The sequence below is a fragment of the Eublepharis macularius genome, chromosome 15 (assembly GCF_028583425.1).
Source record: "Eublepharis macularius isolate TG4126 chromosome 15, MPM_Emac_v1.0, whole genome shotgun sequence".
NCBI lineage: Eukaryota > Metazoa > Chordata > Lepidosauria > Squamata > Eublepharidae > Eublepharis > Eublepharis macularius.
Window position 1 is genome coordinate 37,280,810 of NC_072804.1, and position 17,431 is coordinate 37,298,240.

General features: G+C 47.3%; 1 protein-coding gene across 2 annotated transcripts; it reads right to left on the minus strand.

Annotated features, from left to right (window-relative positions):
- Window positions 1–191: 191 nt before the first annotated feature.
- BSDC1 (BSD domain containing 1) lies at window positions 192–17,127 on the minus strand. 2 transcript variants are annotated; one of them, XM_054999477.1, is made up of 11 exons: window positions 17,094–17,127; window positions 15,510–15,594; window positions 11,215–11,331; window positions 10,814–10,981; window positions 10,649–10,703; window positions 8,379–8,494; window positions 7,916–7,984; window positions 6,815–6,896; window positions 5,439–5,951; window positions 4,476–4,579; window positions 192–3,055 (listed from the first exon to the last, which is right to left on the minus strand). In XM_054999477.1, exons 1-11 carry the CDS (start codon window positions 17,102–17,104, stop codon window positions 3,023–3,025), a joined length of 1,353 nt encoding a protein of 450 aa, XP_054855452.1. In that variant the 5' UTR covers window positions 17,105–17,127; the 3' UTR covers window positions 192–3,022. The 2 variants fall into 2 exon arrangements, with proteins under 2 accessions (XP_054855452.1, XP_054855453.1); XM_054999478.1 differs by having other exon boundaries at window positions 15,510–15,570; window positions 17,094–17,113.
- Window positions 17,128–17,431: the final 304 nt, after the last annotated feature.

Consider the following 17,431-nt stretch of genomic DNA (forward strand, 5'->3'; position numbering starts at 1 on the left):
CAGAGATTCTCCATACCCTCCAATCCCTATCTCCAGCCGTTCCCCATAGCTGTGTGCATGCAAGATCTCCAAAGGGATGAGTACAGCACACATTCCAGAACAACAGGTTACCTCCCCACCGCCACCCCCATCTACAAAACAGATTCTGGCAGGGACAAGAAGAAACTGACACAGTCCGGCTATTTCTGTAGAACTCCTTTAATTGCTGTTAACGGCCAGTCTGTAAAAGGTTCAGGAGAAAGTCATTATTACAAAACTAACAGCTGTTAGAGTCGCTTGTTCGCCCCAGCTAGAAAACAGCCCAGGGAGATGTAGTATAATTTAAAAATAAGAGAATATTGCACAACCAAGAGAGAGAGAGGGGGGGGAACCCCAAGGAGAATTGTGAAGAAATCTGAGCCCCAGCACTTCTTCCTAGTTCCAAGTGGGCATCAGGTCCTTTTCTATACATAGCCTTCCCGGAATTTAATTTGACTCTAGGCTACCAAGTCCTGTGCTATCATCTCTTAAAAGCAGGCTGAGCCAGGGCCCAAGCACTTCTGCTCAGACTTGTAGCTATGCTCGGCAGACGATGCATGACACAGCCCTAGACAGAAGGCTTGATACTGTCTGGTCTCTGTACTGAGACCAATGAGACATTCTGCAAGCCCTGCAACCAACATCGGTTCAGGGACTTTCATGGGCTCGGTCTGAAAAAAAAAAGAGCACAGCAGGATTTGTAATCTATACCTCCCATCCCAACAAGTTGTGAAGGCTTAATGGGCCCTAAAGACATGTCCAAAGAACAGCTTCCTTGGAAACACTACAAGCTGCAGTCATCTATCCTTTTTCAAGCACTGTATCGGCTCTGCAAAAGTTGGGGAGGGGGTGGATGACCATAAAACATACCCCTCACACTCAATCACACACCTCCAAACTGCAATGAAACAGCCCTGGGTGAGTGCCTAGCTTATGCAGATTCCCTTCTTAACCTGCTGTGTTCAAGTCTGATTCAAAAACAGGGCACTCAGCTTTTAAGTCTGACCCCTATATTCAAGATTTTTCCAAACACGGATCCATTTCTATGGGTTAGTTCATACAAGCGCTTGTGCATGAGCCTCCACATAAGATTCTCAGTGCCTGGAGCAGCTCTCTGTTCTGACAACTGCTGCAGCCACTTATCGAGAACCTCTTCACCACCCTTTTTCTGGTGCTGCCAGCCACTTGTTTACTCCAGCAGTGCCTGGCCAATTTTTGAAGCAAGAGAAGAATAAGAAAAGCATTTTTTGTTTATGTTTGTAAACCCATCCAATAAAAATTCTTTAAAAAAAAAGAATAAGAAAAGCTACAGTAGCTTTATTCTTACAACAGCAAAGAGGAAGGAGGAGTCAGACATTGCTGGAGGGAGGGTGAGTAGGTGAGTAAATGAGCATTAGCACTGCAGTGGCTGTTACACTTGAGAGCAATGCCAGTCACCCAGAGGCTTCTGAATACATGGAGGCTTGTTCACAGCCTGTAGTATGAACCCTCTGATAAAAAACAAGCCATAACACAGGGGAGGGAAAGGGAAATTAAATGTGCATTTTCTGTCGTTGCTACACGGAACTGGGTGATGTGTTCTCTTGCGCCGCTCCCATTCAGTCATGCTGGCACAGAACTTCTTGGTGCATCGTACCCCCATTTTGGACCCATATTAAAGAAGTGTCTATCAACAGTACTATGAGTTCTGAGGCTGAGATGGTTGCCAATGCTTTTGACTTAGCTAGCTGAAGCAAGGTGAGGGATGAGGCAGGAGAAGGGATGCACTCTACTTCCTTGTGTCATTTCCTCCCTCCAAAGAAAAATGTCTAGAGAAGGAATGCAGGGAAAGAAGGAACAGCGCCATGCAGGCAGTTCAACCAGATGGGAGTGGCCAGCCTGACAATTCTTGGGACCATTAGAGGGATAGGTGATGCCTGACACCAGCAAGAGAAGGCTTCCAGAGGGTCCCTCACAGATGAATGGCCTGTAGATGGGACCAGTGGATGCTATCAAATGGCCTCAGCACAAGGAAGAGAAGCAAGAGGTTTTGGCAAACACCAACCCTTCAGAGCAGACCGTTCCGCTCAAGCAAACCCAGCAAGGCAACCAGACAAGAGGACTCTCTGAAGATGGAAGGTACATGACCAAGGGGAACATCTCCTATAAATGACCAGTCACTTCATGGTGGCTTATGGAGGAGACGATTCTCATTGGGTCACAATGCCCAAGGAAGGATTCCAATCCCTCCCCTTGCAAAATTTTCAAGGTTTAGAAAGTGCTTCACAAGTCCTGGGGGTGAGGAAAAAGAAGGGGCCAGAAACACGGCAAGGAAACTGAGGTAGGGAGCTGTTCCAGTTCCTGGAAAAAAATGAGCTTCTGTGTTGTGATATGGGAAGCAAAAGGGGGCCTGTGGCCATACTACAGGTTCTCTCCCCGTATGATTGGCTTGGGGGTCACAGTGGAAAGAGGGATTTGCCGCCCCCTCCCAGCCTTTGCTGCGTTTCAGTAAAGTCACACAAAAGGGAACACCACCAGCAAACTGGTAGCCTAGAGAACCAATGGGCAAGAATAATCCTTTCTCCTAGGTTCAGTCAAACTCAGGAACACTCCCACCCCATCATCGTTCCATCCGCCCTAAACCATCATCACTTGACACCCACCTCAAACCAGAAGCATAAAAGAAAGAAAAACTAAAAATCCACACTGGGGCAGTTCCAAAAAGTACTAGCAGTCCAGAAGGTCCACTGGAACGATGTACCTAGTGCCACTTTCTACACACACACACCCCAGAACACTGCTCTCCAGCATCCCCCTCATGTGATACCAGCCACCATCAGAATCCAAGTGTGCTGTGGTCCAAGATCTCCAACAGGGTTTTTAGCAGAGATGAGATGCATCCAGCCTGGAACACATTTACACAGGAAGAGAGACCAGTTGCTTTGCGATTTAATTCACATTGGATGGTGCAGAGGAGGGGCGGGGAAGGGGGTGAGCCCAGGATGCACGGCACAGGGAGCAACGCCTACTCCCAGTTCTCCCATTCTTCATCTTCCAGCTATAGATGGGAGAGAGAAAGCACAAGAAGGTGGTGTTAGGACGCCTGGGAAGGACGAAATTGCCTCAGCACTGAGAAGGGGCTTCACAAAATGCTGAAGCGGATTATAAACTGCTGCCAAACAATTGTTAATATGTTAAGAATTGTTAAAAGGCAAATGATCAAATGCCATTGATATATGTTCGATTATGGTAACTTGAATTCAACTGCATCTTTACATATCGAAAGGGCTACCGCAATGTAAAAGTTTCGAGTGGGTAGCAGTGTTAGTCCGTAGCAGAAGAACAAAATTCAAGCCCAGTAACACCTCAAAAACCAACAAAAAAAATTCTAGGGGATAAGCATTCACGATTCAAAGCTAGCTCACATTGCCAGCTCTGACCTGGGAAGCTTATACCCTGGAAAATTGTGTTTGTTTAAGGTGCTACTGGACTTGAATGAAACAAAGTTTTTAATTGGCTAATTGTCAGCCTGTTTCTAACTGAATTTAAAATCACCTTGCCAATCCCCAAAATCTCACTACTGGCACCTTTTTGGAGATACTGAAGGAAGCACAACAATTTACAATGCAGCACAGGAAAGCTACCACTGAAGGTAAGAAGAAAAGGCCTATTTTAAATTTTTGGTTTTTATTCCTCATTTACAGTTAACACAACCAAACCAAAACAGTCCAAAACAAGTAAGTGCATTCTTAATCTTCAGCTTCATCAAGTCTGGCATCCCTGATAACTCAATGGATGTTTATTAAATTGATCCAAAGTATGCACAACCCTCATTTGTTCATCAGTGAATGGAGAAAGGAAAAATCAAGTCATCTCAAGCCAACAGCAATAACACCAACTCCAGATCACCTACATTTCACCAAACACCCCCCACATCCTGTCCCATCCTTATCTTTGCAAAAGTCTTTCAAGAGGACTGATCCTGTTTGGCCTCATGTGCTTTACAGTCTCCAAGGTGCTTTTCACATCAGAGCAGGTACTGCCAGCAGCAGCTGCTGCTACCAACAGAGGCCAATGGAAAAGGGGTTGGAGCGCTTGCTTGATAAATGCCAAGTGTCACTTTCATACCCAACATGGCGTTTTCATTGAATTTGTACATATGGTAGAGACACCAAAGAACAAAGAAAGAAACTACCTTAAAGTGGAGTGGCTGTCCCTAGATAAGGAATCAATTGATTTGAATCCGTCTCCCGTTCTAGGAAGAAGCATGTCCAGCAGAGGCAGCAATAAAGATGAACATTTCAGATAGCAACTGGTGTATTTGCCAGGGAGAAGGAGATAGACCCGCACCCAAATGCATTCAGGGCTTCTCCCAGACACCTGGCTTCATAAAGAGTCACCTCCACCACCAGCAGCTTTAGGAGGGCCTTCTCTAGCCAGGCCAGGCCACAAGCTGATTGCCTGCCGCGAACACTGACCTCCTCAGAGCCGTCCACCTTGGAGAGTGCCAGCTGTACCTCTTCTTCGGTCATGTCCAGGTCAAAGTCTTTTTCCCAGTCCTCGCTGACATCTGTGCTGGAGCCTGAAACAAAAAGGAGCAAGAGCGATCCAAGTGATTCTGCAGCCCTAAACAAAAGTCAGTTTGGGCCCCAGGAGCACCACCTCTTCCCTGCTTGGAGTGCCCTGGCCACAAGCAAGGAGTGGGCCTAACCCAGTGAAAATCAGGCAGGAATCACCACCATGGCCGCAAGCCAGCAGCCACCTGTGCACAGAGCTTCAAGCAAGTGGATGCAAGCAGTCACTGTGGTGACCACACAGGCAGGTGCAAGTAGCTGCGACCAGGCACAGGCACAGGCCTCAGCTGCCACCATGTGTGGCTAGGTGGTCATGAGTCGCTGCTGCAGCCCCAGCCTCACAGAGGTCCATTCTTCCTTTCCACCTCTCTCAGGAGGGATGGGCCAACGGCCCTTTTCAGGGCTGTATTTGCTGCCGAGTCTGCTCCTGGCCTCTGAGTGTGGGGTGTCAGTGCCAAAGCTGTTGGAAGGGGGCCCCACTGCTCTACAGCTGATTTCCCTGGCTGCTGCCCTAATGTCCCCGACCCCTGCCACAACCTCTTGCAGACAGAAAGGCAATCACTGGTGGAGCAATAGCAGGTCATCAGTCAGAGGTACTAAAGTGCAGGCCTCGCCAGTGTACCCAGGCCAACTGCACCACCCCTGAAAAGGAGGGGCTGTCCTGAAACACCTCCCGTTATGTAACATAAAGAACCTTCACAATTTTCAATGCACAACAATCTTTACATAAATACAGAACGCATATATTCAAGAGCTGCAGAGGATTAGAAAGCATTTGCAAACAAAGTGATCTTATGTAAGACCCACACTTCCAGCAACCAAACTGCAAACCAAGGTTGCTGGTTGTGCTATTCCTAGACAACCCACCTTTCTTCCCATTGTTGGAGGGTGTGGATTTCCCACTGTCGGAGTTGAGTTCAAAGACTCGCAGATCCGTGGGTCCGTCCTCTCGCACAGTCTCTATCCTGTTTGCCCGCTTGCTCTCCACTTGCTCCTTGGGCTTCTCTGGTGAACACTTCACCTCCTGCAAGGCTGTAGGAGGCTGCACGGGCTCCTCCAGCTTTGGCGAATAGGTCTGTTCCTCTGCAGTAGCTTCCTGCAGCCTCTGAGAGAGATCTCCTGCCCCAGAAAGCTGAGCTTCAGTCTGTAAAGGGGTGGTAGACATGGCCAGGGGGTTTGCCACCTGAGTCACCGGGGAGATGCTCTCACTACTTTCAGATGGGGTCACCTCCACTGGGGTGCTAAGCATAGCCCAGCTTTCCACGGATGCCTCCAGGGTTGAAGTGACAAATTCTGCAGAGGTGGGGGAGGATGGCTTCATCTCTTGGGGAGGCTGCAAGTTGACGTGAGATTGGAGGTGTGGCGACCCAAGAAATTCCTCTGTGGCAAGAGAGGGAGGGGAGGAGGGGGGAAGAAGGGTGACCAAAAGTTTGACCGATGGCATTAACAGACAGCATGTAATTCATGCAGGAAGAGCACACTGGAAGGCTTAGAGGGGAAAGGCCCCTCCTCCTTTGCCATTTTCCCTCAATCACATTTGAGACAAGCAAAACCAGAAGGGATTCTATTGGATCTGAACCTGCCCACAGCAAATCCTGTCCTAGTGCTTCCCGGTAAGGGTGATGGTTTTCCTTCCCATCATGATTATTCCAATTCAGGCTTTGTTGTGTGTTACTTCTGAGTTCAAAGGGCAGGACTAATGCTCCAGTAGGAAGTCACTACCGGAAATACTTTCTTCTTCTGCCCCCCAAAGACAAATACTTGGGTGGTGCTACAATGCACAAACTTAAGAAACCCCAAGAAGAAGAGGCAAGACAACCCACACTTCTGTGGCTTTCAATGCAAGAAGTTCCTTCTGGGACAGCAGAATGCTTACACATTCCCAGGGGAGGGGACAGAGAGGAAACAGCTGGGCCTCACTAACACTAACCCTGATAACCAACACAAGGCCAGCAGGCACACCACCTTCGGTCTAATGGGGATTGGGAACACCACATCCAGCCCCATCATAAACATCCTTGGCAGACGTGAGGAAGGTCTGACACTCCTCCCAGACACAGTTTGAGCACTTTGGCACATATCAAGCCTCAATGGAGGTGTATTATTTACTTTATAGCCCTCCCGGTTCACTGAGACTCAAGGCTGACTACAAAATTCTATCAATACAATAAGGACAGTGTCAGATATGCAACAAACAAAGTTAGCAGCTTTCCGCAACCAGGAAGCATCTGCAGTTGACTTACCCTCCTCTTCCTCCCAGCCTGGTTCCTCGAAGTGAACGCTCTGCTCTGCCCGCTGCTTCAAAGCTTCTCTTCGAACTTCCTCCTGGTGGAAAAAAATTCCTATGGCTGTCAGATGCTGCCCCAGTGGGTCCCCTGCTGACCAGTAAAGCAGCACATAGCTTCCTAATGTCACAAGGCTTTAAGCTACCCCTGTTGTGAGGGGAATAGATACATGTTACAGAGCAGGACCCAACATGAGGAGGGCATTCTGGAACTGTGATTCAGGGATGTAGGCAGGGAAGGGAAACCAAATTGGAGCTGCTCCTCAAGGTGGAACATCAAGGGACCACTAAATAAGGAGAGCCCAAAACAGGAGAGAAGGGATGGAGAAGCAAAGACAGCAGCAGTGGCCTGGGAAAGGAAGGGGAGGATATGTTCCTTTACGCATTCAAATGGATTTAGCTTTGGTTTTGAGAAGCCTCTCATCCCAATAGGAAAGACAGTAAACAGACAGGCAGCCTGATGACGGTCTGGAAGGCACACTGCTGACCCTTTAGACCTGAAGCTCTAAAAGAAGTATGATGCAATCTATGCCGGGAGGTAATCGGACAGTTTGCAAGGTTTCCTGAAGCCCGGTCTCTTTCCAAGGACTCAATTTTGTAAGGCCTGCATATGCTGTGAGATACACACGAAGCTGCCTTAGACTGAATCACACCATTGGACCATCAAGGTCAGCACTCTCTACGCAGACTGGCAGCGGCTCTCTAGGATCTCAGGCAGAGGTCTTTCACATCACCTACTGCTTAGTCCTTTTAACTGGACACCACCACCCCCCTTTGAATCACTGAAACCACTTGAGGCAGATTTGGTATTTCTTCACGAGGTTGTATAAGGAGGTGTGTGAGAGAGAGTAAGGAAGAATGATGCAGATGATTATGGTCCTCCCCAGAACTCAGCATCTCTCTCTCTCTCTCTCTCTCTCTCTCTCTCTCTCTCTCGTGAAGCATGGTGAAGGACCCTTTCTCCAAATACCCTTTGCATCATGCTCAACCATAGCCTGTATCAGAGCAAACCTTGCCCACGTACCAGCTCTCACCCCTCAGGGCACCTCTGCAAACTTACCTGCTCCAACTGATGGACTTTATAGAAGTAGCGTTGCCAGAACTCTGAGTGGGACACAGCCACAGGCACCTGGGATCATTAGAAGGAAATTGAACAAGCGTTGAGTGAGGACTCTACTGGCTTTTTTAAAGCTCAAGCCACATACGGAAGACCTTCTCCAGGACTACCTCATCCATTAACTCCAACTGGAGAAGTCTAGGCTTAAAACCAAACCTGCCCTCTTGGATCTTTGACCACCCTGATCAGAATGGAAGCTGCCAGGTCACTGTCAGTAAAAACACTGCACAAAAGGTGAAATCTTTTAATCACTTGTTCAATTACTGCCCTTAATGAGTCCTCTCTTCTGAACAGAGAATAACAGCCCACCCCTTCCACCAGCGTGCTCTAGTAATGTAACCTGAGAGTTTGGTTTTAGCAGAAGATCCAAGAGAACAGGGGACTAAGCTACGCCACATCACATTACCATTTTGGTGTAGAGCGAGCGGATGGAAGGGCTGCTCCCCAGCAGTTCTGAAATCTCTTTTTTCTTCTCTTCTAAGTTGAAGTGTGATAGCCAGGCCTCAAAGAGCTCAGACGGTCCTGTAAGGGAGGCAACCAAGACCATCAAACTAGGAAGTGCAAGTAACAGATGCAGGCTCAAAGGACCAAAACATACAAAGATGTTCACATAGAAAATCCATGACAGAACCATAGTCACCCAAGGGAGAGTGCAAAAAGTACTGCGCTATAGTCCATTATTCCACCCACAAGAAACAGATCCACTGGGAAACTGCACTCTCTCCACCCCAGGAGCAGTGGCAGCAGCATGGTTCCAGCCCCTGGCCATGGAAGCAGCAGCTGCAGGGACCTGGTTTTCTCATTCCTGCAGTACACTCCAGCCTCCACCACCCAGAAGGCCAAAGGCCACATGATAGTTGTGCCATCTCTTTCCAAGCAAGAGGAAAAGCCCTACTGGACAATAATGCCAAGGTCATACAACTCCCTTCCCCTCCCATATTTTGTCTCTCTTGCTTATCAATTGTGGGGAGGGCTGATGTCTCTACTCAAGAGGAGCACTGTGGACTCTGCAGATCAGAGACCTATATGACTGCAGCTGTTTGGCTGTTTGCCTCTTCCTTCTAATTTCTGATAGATGTGGGAAGCTGAAAACCTGAGTTTGCGTGGGCAGTTACAGAAGAACCTCATACACACGCACTACAGTTACTAGCACGTCATGTGAGATGGCAAATCAGGGGCAATGCTCAGCAATGTCATGTCTTACAAAGCACGGGGGGCTCGCTGCATAAAAAAGCTGCTGCTGGCTTCTACTCACACGTTCAGTTCTCACACACACAAAACCTGTGCTAATAGCCAAACAAAATGCTTGTTCTGTTTCTCCTCTCCACCTCCAACCCTGTTCCCAGCTGGACAGTAACCCTAAGCTAGCCCAGTATCCTGTTTCTAACAGTGGCCAAGCAGATGCCTCTAAGAACCTCAGAAGGAGGGGCAGAGAGGCAACAACCCCTCTCCTGTTTGTGTGTGAGACCCAGGTGTTTCTCTCACTGCCCTTTAGCAGCCACCATGGCTAAGACCTCCCTGCAGAGTATTTGGTGCAAACCACTTAAAGTGGCCCTCAGCACATCTCCTGGCAACAAAGTCCATCAGCTGCATGACTTAAACACAAGACTTGCATGGGATTTTCCCCGTTTTGATCTCCAGTTTATCAGATGAGCCCAATTTTTAACATTATGAGACAGGGAGAAAAGTATATCTCTCAACAGTTTTATGAACCTTCACCATTCTTCCATAATAGTACTTTTTCTAATCTAGGAGTCTCCTTGCCTCTGCCTGTCCTCACATGGAAGATGCCACAACCTCACAGCTTTCCACCATTGAGACCCAATTGTGGAGAGGGGAGGGCACTGAAGGATGAAGAAAGGAGGCAGCTGCTCGAACAGCTGCAGCTAGACTGCTGTGGGACCCCATGAAATCCACTTGTCTCTCTGTCCACACATTTCTTGTTTCAATCTCTCCGGAACAGGCTGAACCAGCAGGCAATCCATGTACAGACTCCCCACCCACTTGCCCAGCCCGAGAGGCCAAGAGGCAGAAGGGAGCGTTCAGGCTGGTAGGTATCTCCTATTCTTTGCAAGGCCTTTGCAAGATGATGCAAGACATACCCTTCACTCTGTTCCTCCACTGCTACAATGCTGCCTTTCTCATATGCATAGAGTAGAGACAGATAGGTAGACTTGTCCAGCAAGCTCTGGGGCAGATGTTTGCTTGCTCGTCTCCTCTCCTGCAATATCCATCATATGGATGTTGCAGGAGAGGGAGAATGGCAGATTGAAATATGGCTCTCATTAGAGGCAACTGCTCTAGAATCCTTTCTTCTTTTTTTGAGAATTTTTTGCCCAGGATATTTGGTACACTTTATGGCCAGACATGAATTTGAACCTGGAACCTTCCCACCAGAAAACTCAATGCCCCACACATTACACCAGTCAATCATCCCCGCACACTTTTGACTCTTCTATACCGTTCCCTCAGGATAAAGAGCTTCCTTTCTCATTTGGCACAACTTTTATTTCAGGATTCTGGTCAATCTGTTCCAGTTTTGGCTTTATGAAGGCGAAAGGCATGCCTTTCATCGCAGCTGCTATCAAGGGGATGCTGGCCTGCTTCCCAGATGGCTCTAATACCAAGCACCTCCCTTACCCCAACTTTCACACATCAGCTAAGCCCACAATTTACCATCTGGTTCATTGCAATAGGTGGCTGGGTCAGACTGAAGGCTGTATAGCCGGGCCTGGAAAAGAACAGACAAGGAGACTTGTGTAAAGACAAAGAGGCTGCTGCCCCATATACAGAAATCTCCATAATACAAGAAAAGGCAGAGGAGGGGGCCTGAAGTAGCACCTTGGCACTGTCGTACAACTCGGTGGTCCCGGAAGGGGTTGCCATCAACGTTATAACATCACAGTCGATAGTCTTGTCTGGCGAAGGTGCAAAGGTGTCCGAGATGACACCCAGGAAGTTGGTCAGCCCTTTTCTCACTTTCTCCGTTGCACCCGAAGAACCCTCCGTCTTCTCAAAGACAAAGGAAGGGATGGTGAGAAAAAAAAATGAAAGCGGAGCAACTAGAGAAGGTAGTAACCTAGCAATCCCATCCTAAGGAAGGGTTGATGTACTCAAGTAGTACAGAGCAGAATCAAGAACTGGGGATGGGCAATACTAGTAAAAAATAATAACTGTTAGCATCTCCCGACCTCTCCCCCTTCACTCCGCAATTCCCTTTATGGTTCTCACTGCCCACTCACAGCCAGCTTCTCTTTGACCACGCTGGCAGTGGCCGCAATGGTGCAGGCTGTGTCATGCTGGACCACCTGGGTGAACTCAGTCAAATCCCGTTTCATGAACTCCAAGGCCTCTGTAGACTGCAGCAGAGAGAGAGAGAGAGAGAGTAGGACAGACCCATCATATTGTGGCTATATCACAGATGCTGCAGAAACTCTTTAGGCTAAAGTCAGAAATCTTTCTTCAGCAAGTCAAAGGAGTGAGTGCTCTTTGACAGAACAAGCTGCTAAGTATCTGGCAACTCCCGTCCATTTGAAAGTTTCACTACATCTTTATGCTTTGCAGAGCCTCTGCTCATTGGCAGAACTGTCACCATCTTGGGAGAGGTAGGATGAGACTTAATGGCTCCAACTGGCTGCCCCAGAACTGTTCCCAGTGTGTGAGCAATGAAGTCCTTCTCTCCCCAGAAAGGAGACTTGGACAAGTTCCTGGACTCCAGCAAGGCAATTTTATTCCCCCAGTAATGATTTCAAGCAATGGGTGCATGTGTCTTTAATGTTTGGTGAGATAGGTGAAGAGTGGGGGTGAAAGGGAGAGATGAGTGAGTGATATGATTGGTTGATGACTGAGAGTGGGCGGAGTGAAGGCAGTTTTCAGTTACTGAAGGAGAGAAAAAGATTCAGTTAGGGCAAGAGAGGCGAGCTGTGTGCAGCCTGAGTGTGTTCATGTATTTGTGAGGGAAAGGCAACCTGAGTGGAAGCCTGAACTGAGTGTGTCTGTGAGACTATATATTCATTCTATTTGAAGCAGGCAAACTGTGTGTGCGCCTGAGAGAGAAAGAGTCTTTAAGATGCTACTGTTTACATTGCATCACCTTTTCAAACCTGCCTGGCAATCTGCAATATCTGATTACAAAAAGCTAGCCCAGTATCCTGTTTTTAACAGTGGCCAAGCAGATGCCTCTAAGACCTCTGGCTTTTTCTTTCTTTTGCCAGACATGGCAACAACTGCACTGGCTCCCAGTCTAAGAACCTCAGAAGGAGGGGCAGAGAGGCAACAACCCCTCTCCTGTTTGTGTGTGAGACCCAGGTGTTTCTCTCACTGCCCTTTAGCAGCCACCATGGCTAAGACCTCCCTGCAGAGTATTTGGTGCAAACCACTTAAAGTGGCCCTCAGCACATCTCCTGGCAACAAAGTCCATCAGCTGCATGACTTAAACACAAGACTTGCATGGGATTTTCCCCGTTTTGATCTCCAGTTTATCAGATAAGCCCAATTTTTAACATTATGAGACAGGGAGAAAAGTATATCTCTCAACCGTTTTTTGTTTTGTCTACTGTTAGTAGTCAAACCCTCCCTCTCACTAAAGGACAGTTTATGAATATGGCAATATCATAAACACCTTCTCTTCATATGCCCTGACTACAAGATATGCTGCCTGGCCAGGCAGACCAATTCCTAATCCAGTTGGAATGGAAAATTACTGGTGCGTGAGTCACAAGGCAAGAATGACTAGCAACTCCACACTCAGGAGATGGGCAAAGATTTAAGACAAAAAACATCTTCCAAGACCTCATCCATACCCTTCCAATCTTCCCCCTTCCTAATCAAGGCTATTCAGAGATCCAACAGCTCCTCCTATCCAGTGAATGCAGGTCATCAATCACCATTTTCACCTATAGTTTTGCCTAGATGTGCACAATCAAGCCTTTCCCAATTTATTGTTTCACCTCTGCCATTAAGCTATTGTTTTGGAGCAGAAGAGGTGATCCTGCCCCAGGCTATGTTCTACAGTATAATTAGACTGCCCTGCCATGTGTTTAGTGTGCGTGTGTTCTGGACTCTTCCACGCACCCTCAGACTACACATGAGCTACACCCTTCCATGAGATGCTGGCTGTCCTTGCGGCTACTTCCACAGACCCTCTTCTCTCCACAATTGGGTCTCAATGGTGGAAAGCTGTGAGGTTGTGGCATCTTCCATGTGAGGACAGGCAGAGGCAAGGAGGCTCCTAGATTAGAAAAAGTACTATTATGGAGGAGAGTGAAAAGAAAACAGGCTAGCTGTGTGCTGTCTGACGAGTTCTCTGTGAGAGAAATATAGAGCCTAGAGAAAGAGGCTAACTGTGTGTGAAGCCTTACAAGAGATCTGTGTGAATGAGTTTGGATGAAGTTTGGATGAAGCAACTAGAAGAACTAAGAACTACTTTTATGTAACCAATACGCTTCTAAAAAAATAAACTTTTATTTTGTATTGTCGAAGGCTTTCACGGCCAGAGAACGATGGTTGTTGTGGGTTTTCCGGGCTGTATTGCCGTGGTCTTGGCATTGTAGTTCCTGACGTTTCGCCAGCAGCTGTGGCTGGCATCTTCAGAGGTGTAGCACCAAAAGACAGAGATCTCTCAGTGTCACTCCTGAGTAGATATAAATGACCTGCCAACATCTTTTCCTCACTGTGACACTGAGAAATCTGTCTTTTGGTGCTACACCTCTGAAGATGCCAGCCACAGCTGCTGGCGAAACGTCAGGAACTACAATGCCAAGACCACGGAAATACAGCCCGGAAAACCCACAACAACCATCAAACTTTTATTTTGTTTTGTTATATCCCAGAGTAGCAGTCATTGTTATCTCCCATTCCTATCCTCAGGGCTACATAGAACCACGAAGGAGCCTGACGCATAAACACGTTACCAAAGGGAAAACTTAAATAAAATATATTGGAATTTAATATTCCTGGTGGCAGCTAACTACCCAGAGGGTGTGAAGGGAAAGATTAAAGCAAAATCCACCCTAAAGAAAGTGAAGATCATAACACCCCCCTTCAATCTTTTTGTGTTAAGAAGCATAAGCTGCACAGCTGGCCAGGTGCAGAATGGGAAGAGCACTATAATCTTGCCATCCATCACAGGCAGGTAACTCACTGGCTGCTCTGACCTGGATGGCCCAGGCTAGCCTGATCTCAGCAGAGCTTGATAGCTAAGTAGGGTCAGCCCTGGTTAGTACTTGAATGGGAGATCACCAAGGACGTTCAGAGCTGCTACACAGAGGCAGGCAATGGCAATCTACTTTTGCCCATCTCTTGCCCTGTGTTCGCTATGATTCGATGGTACTTCCCACCACAACCAACCCACCTGCCTTCAAAATCCTTGTTATTCTGAAGTCTCATTGGAAAGCACCTGCAGCTCGCTAAGGCAGTTTTTCACCTAGTTGGTTTGCATAATGATCATGTGAGGCAGGAAGCTATTATTCCAACTTTAATAACTGAGGAAGTGAGACATAGAGATAAGTGACTTGCCCAAGGCCTTTCTGCAATTCTGTAACCAAGCAGTAATTTGAAGTTGCCTCTCAGTGCTCCAAAAGTCAAACATCCTGGCTAGAAAGCCACAACTGAGGGCCAAGTTACATTTAACATGTGATCACTATGGGGACTTGCAGTCTTACAGCAACTGCAAGTTCCCTGTGGCAACACAATTTAGAAGCTCTGCAGAGGCCTGTTTCATACTGGGATTGTAGTGCTGTGGGGGTGGGGGTGGTAACCTGAAACAACCCATTATTCGCTATGTCAGGGAATGCATGCATACTGAATGCTTGCACATATGTGCCCCCCAACAGAGCAAATAACTCCCTGGGGCCTTTTGGGTTGGGAAAACAGCAGAGCGGGCAGGAGTGCCTGCTCTCACCATATTGTCATCCTGATCAGAATTGGGTCCTTGTAACACTTCTGAATTGAGTTGTCATGGGGAACAGCTGCCATAGGACTGCAAGTCCCTGTAGCAATCACGTGTCAAATATAATACATAGTTTGGTCCTGAGGCTTGATTTAAGTTTGATGTTAGCTGAGACAAAAGCTGCCTCCACCCAGAGACTTTACAGCCACACTACATCTTATTTAAGTGGACTGTTCCCCATACATAGCAGCTATGCTTTCTTCTGATTGGGAAGAAGGAAGAAAAAAACCAAAAAAAGCTATGTAGGCTGGGGGCAGGGTAAATGGTGATCAGTCAGCAGCAGGCCAGTTTCTAGAGTGTGCATGTCTTTACCCTCTGCCAAGTCCAAAACGTACAAGTGCACACACACACTAGCCAGCTGACAAAACTGATTCCTGAACTGGGAAAGAGAGGCTCAAAAACATTTCTTATACCTTCTGTTTGAAGAACTAGACTGCAGCAAGTGAAAGCATACACCTCAAATCAAGAAATACTCAACAGGACATTCTCACTTGGGAAACTGCTTGCTCATTCTACAGAAAAGTCCACACAATCTACATTTTCAACAATGTTCTTCAAAGTCATCCATACTCCACAGATGGTACCTACCTTATCTTTGACAGTTTGAATGCTTTGCTGTAACCAGCTCCTCCACCAGCCTCCATCTTCCCTGTTACAGGATAAACATATGAAGCTGAAAGTGGGAATTTTACACCATAAACTCATGCCAAGGAATGCCTTTCAAACATCAATGTATTCTCAGCAAGCTTTATAACCATCAACTCTGCTTCAGAACTAAATTTTTGTCTTTAACACAACATCCTTTTGTACAGTGTACATTCCCAGGCACCAGTACCAAGTGTTTCAGTGTATCCATGATACCTTGTTATGTGTAATTAAAGGACTAAGTATGGCCCTCCCTTCCTTCAGGATATTTTTCGGGATTCCTCCGTTCTTTCTTCTAGCAACATCTCCCAAAATAATCAGACAGAAGATTTTTAATAAAATTATCTTAACAAAATTCTAGGGCCCAATTTTAATGTAAGCAATTACATTTTGTTAGTAGCAAATGAGTCACTGTAAGCACTAAGCTGCAAATAGACTGCAGGCATGCACCAGAAAAAGGACAATATGACCCATGTGTCAAAAAATAAAATAAAAATAGCAGCAACTTGTATCAAGTATGTCATTGTGGCAGAAGCCACAAATCAAACTCCTGCAGTATTTATAACATCCTTCTTTTAAAGAAAGATGCCACAACAACAGAACTAAACAGATTACTACTACACACACCTCAACAGCATACAAGAAAACTAGAGCAACAAGATTCAAGTCCAGTAGTACCTTAAAGACCATCAAGATTTCAAGGGTATAAGTTTTCAAGAGTCAAGCTCCTTTTCTTCAAAAAATTAGAAGCAACCATACTCCATATTCAAATCATACAATTTAACCAGCATGACAGAGAAGGAACGCAGGTTTGCTGGGATATCACTCTCCTCAAATGGCATTTTTTAATCTAAGACTCCTTCTGGATGCTTTTTTAAAAATTGTTTTTCCAGACCAAATATTTGTTATTGAATGTCAACGTGCTAAACTAACATAATTAAGCACAAAAGCACATCAAGGAAACTGGGCTTCAGAGCCTTACATCAGCGTAACCACTGTACTTATATATCGCTCTTCTAGACAGATTAGTTCCCACCTAGAGCCACCAAGGTCTTCGGAAAGTCGGTTTATCTCCCACTATGCCACAGCCAAGGACCTACTTGCTGCAAACAACACGAAGCACAAGGGCACTTCCTCATCCCCTGGTCTCATAACCAGCTACAAGAAACCTCAATCCCAAGGCCCTTGCAGTCTTCCTCAGACCTGCCCTTCCCCTCTCTCAGCTCTCACGTCTTGTGTCCAGCCCAAGCAGCAAGAACCCTTCCAACCCATAGGCTGCCCCCAGAGACCCGCCCCCGAAACATGGGTTTCCTGGTCACCTTTCCTCTCTAGGGCAGAGGCTCCAGTCAGGGGATGGGGACGGGGTCAGCCACGGTGGCTGGGAGAGAACACAGGCACTCTGTACATGCTCCGGAGCCCTCATTTCCTCCCCGCCGCCTCTCCCTACCCTTCCTGCTTCTCCCCCGGACCCAGCGATCCCCCCCCACCGGCGGTGGTACCGCCCCCAACGCTCCCTCTCCCTCTTACCCTTCCGCCATCTTGGTCGCCTGACGTCACCTCTATTTACTGACCTTTGACACGCCAGAGGATGCCCCGCCCCTTCGGACCGTAACCGCCGTTTCCGGCACGCCACTCACTTCCCTCAAGAGGTTCAGGACGCAGTGTACCTATAAACGTTCTTCCGGTTCCCGACTGAACCTGAGAAGCAACCGTTATGAAAAATGACAGCAAGTTACCATAGAGACGGACCGGGGATAGAGCGGCTTCTCCGGATTTGTGTCTCCTTGCGCACGCGTCTAATTTTTTTGGTGCTCTTGCCACTCAGATGGGCGCGAACGGAAACCGGAAGTGATTACGGTGAGCGA

Bases quoted from the DNA above. Each gene is read 5' to 3' on its own strand.
- BSDC1 (XM_054999477.1), bottom strand. The intron at 10,704-10,813 runs GTGCTACTTCAG...GTTCTTTTCCAG, and splicing joins AGTTGTACGACAGTGCCAAG to GCCCGGCTATACAGCCTTCA. The intron at 6,897-7,915 runs GTAAGTTTGCAG...TTTTTCCACCAG, and splicing joins AAGTCCATCAGTTGGAGCAG to GAGGAAGTTCGAAGAGAAGC.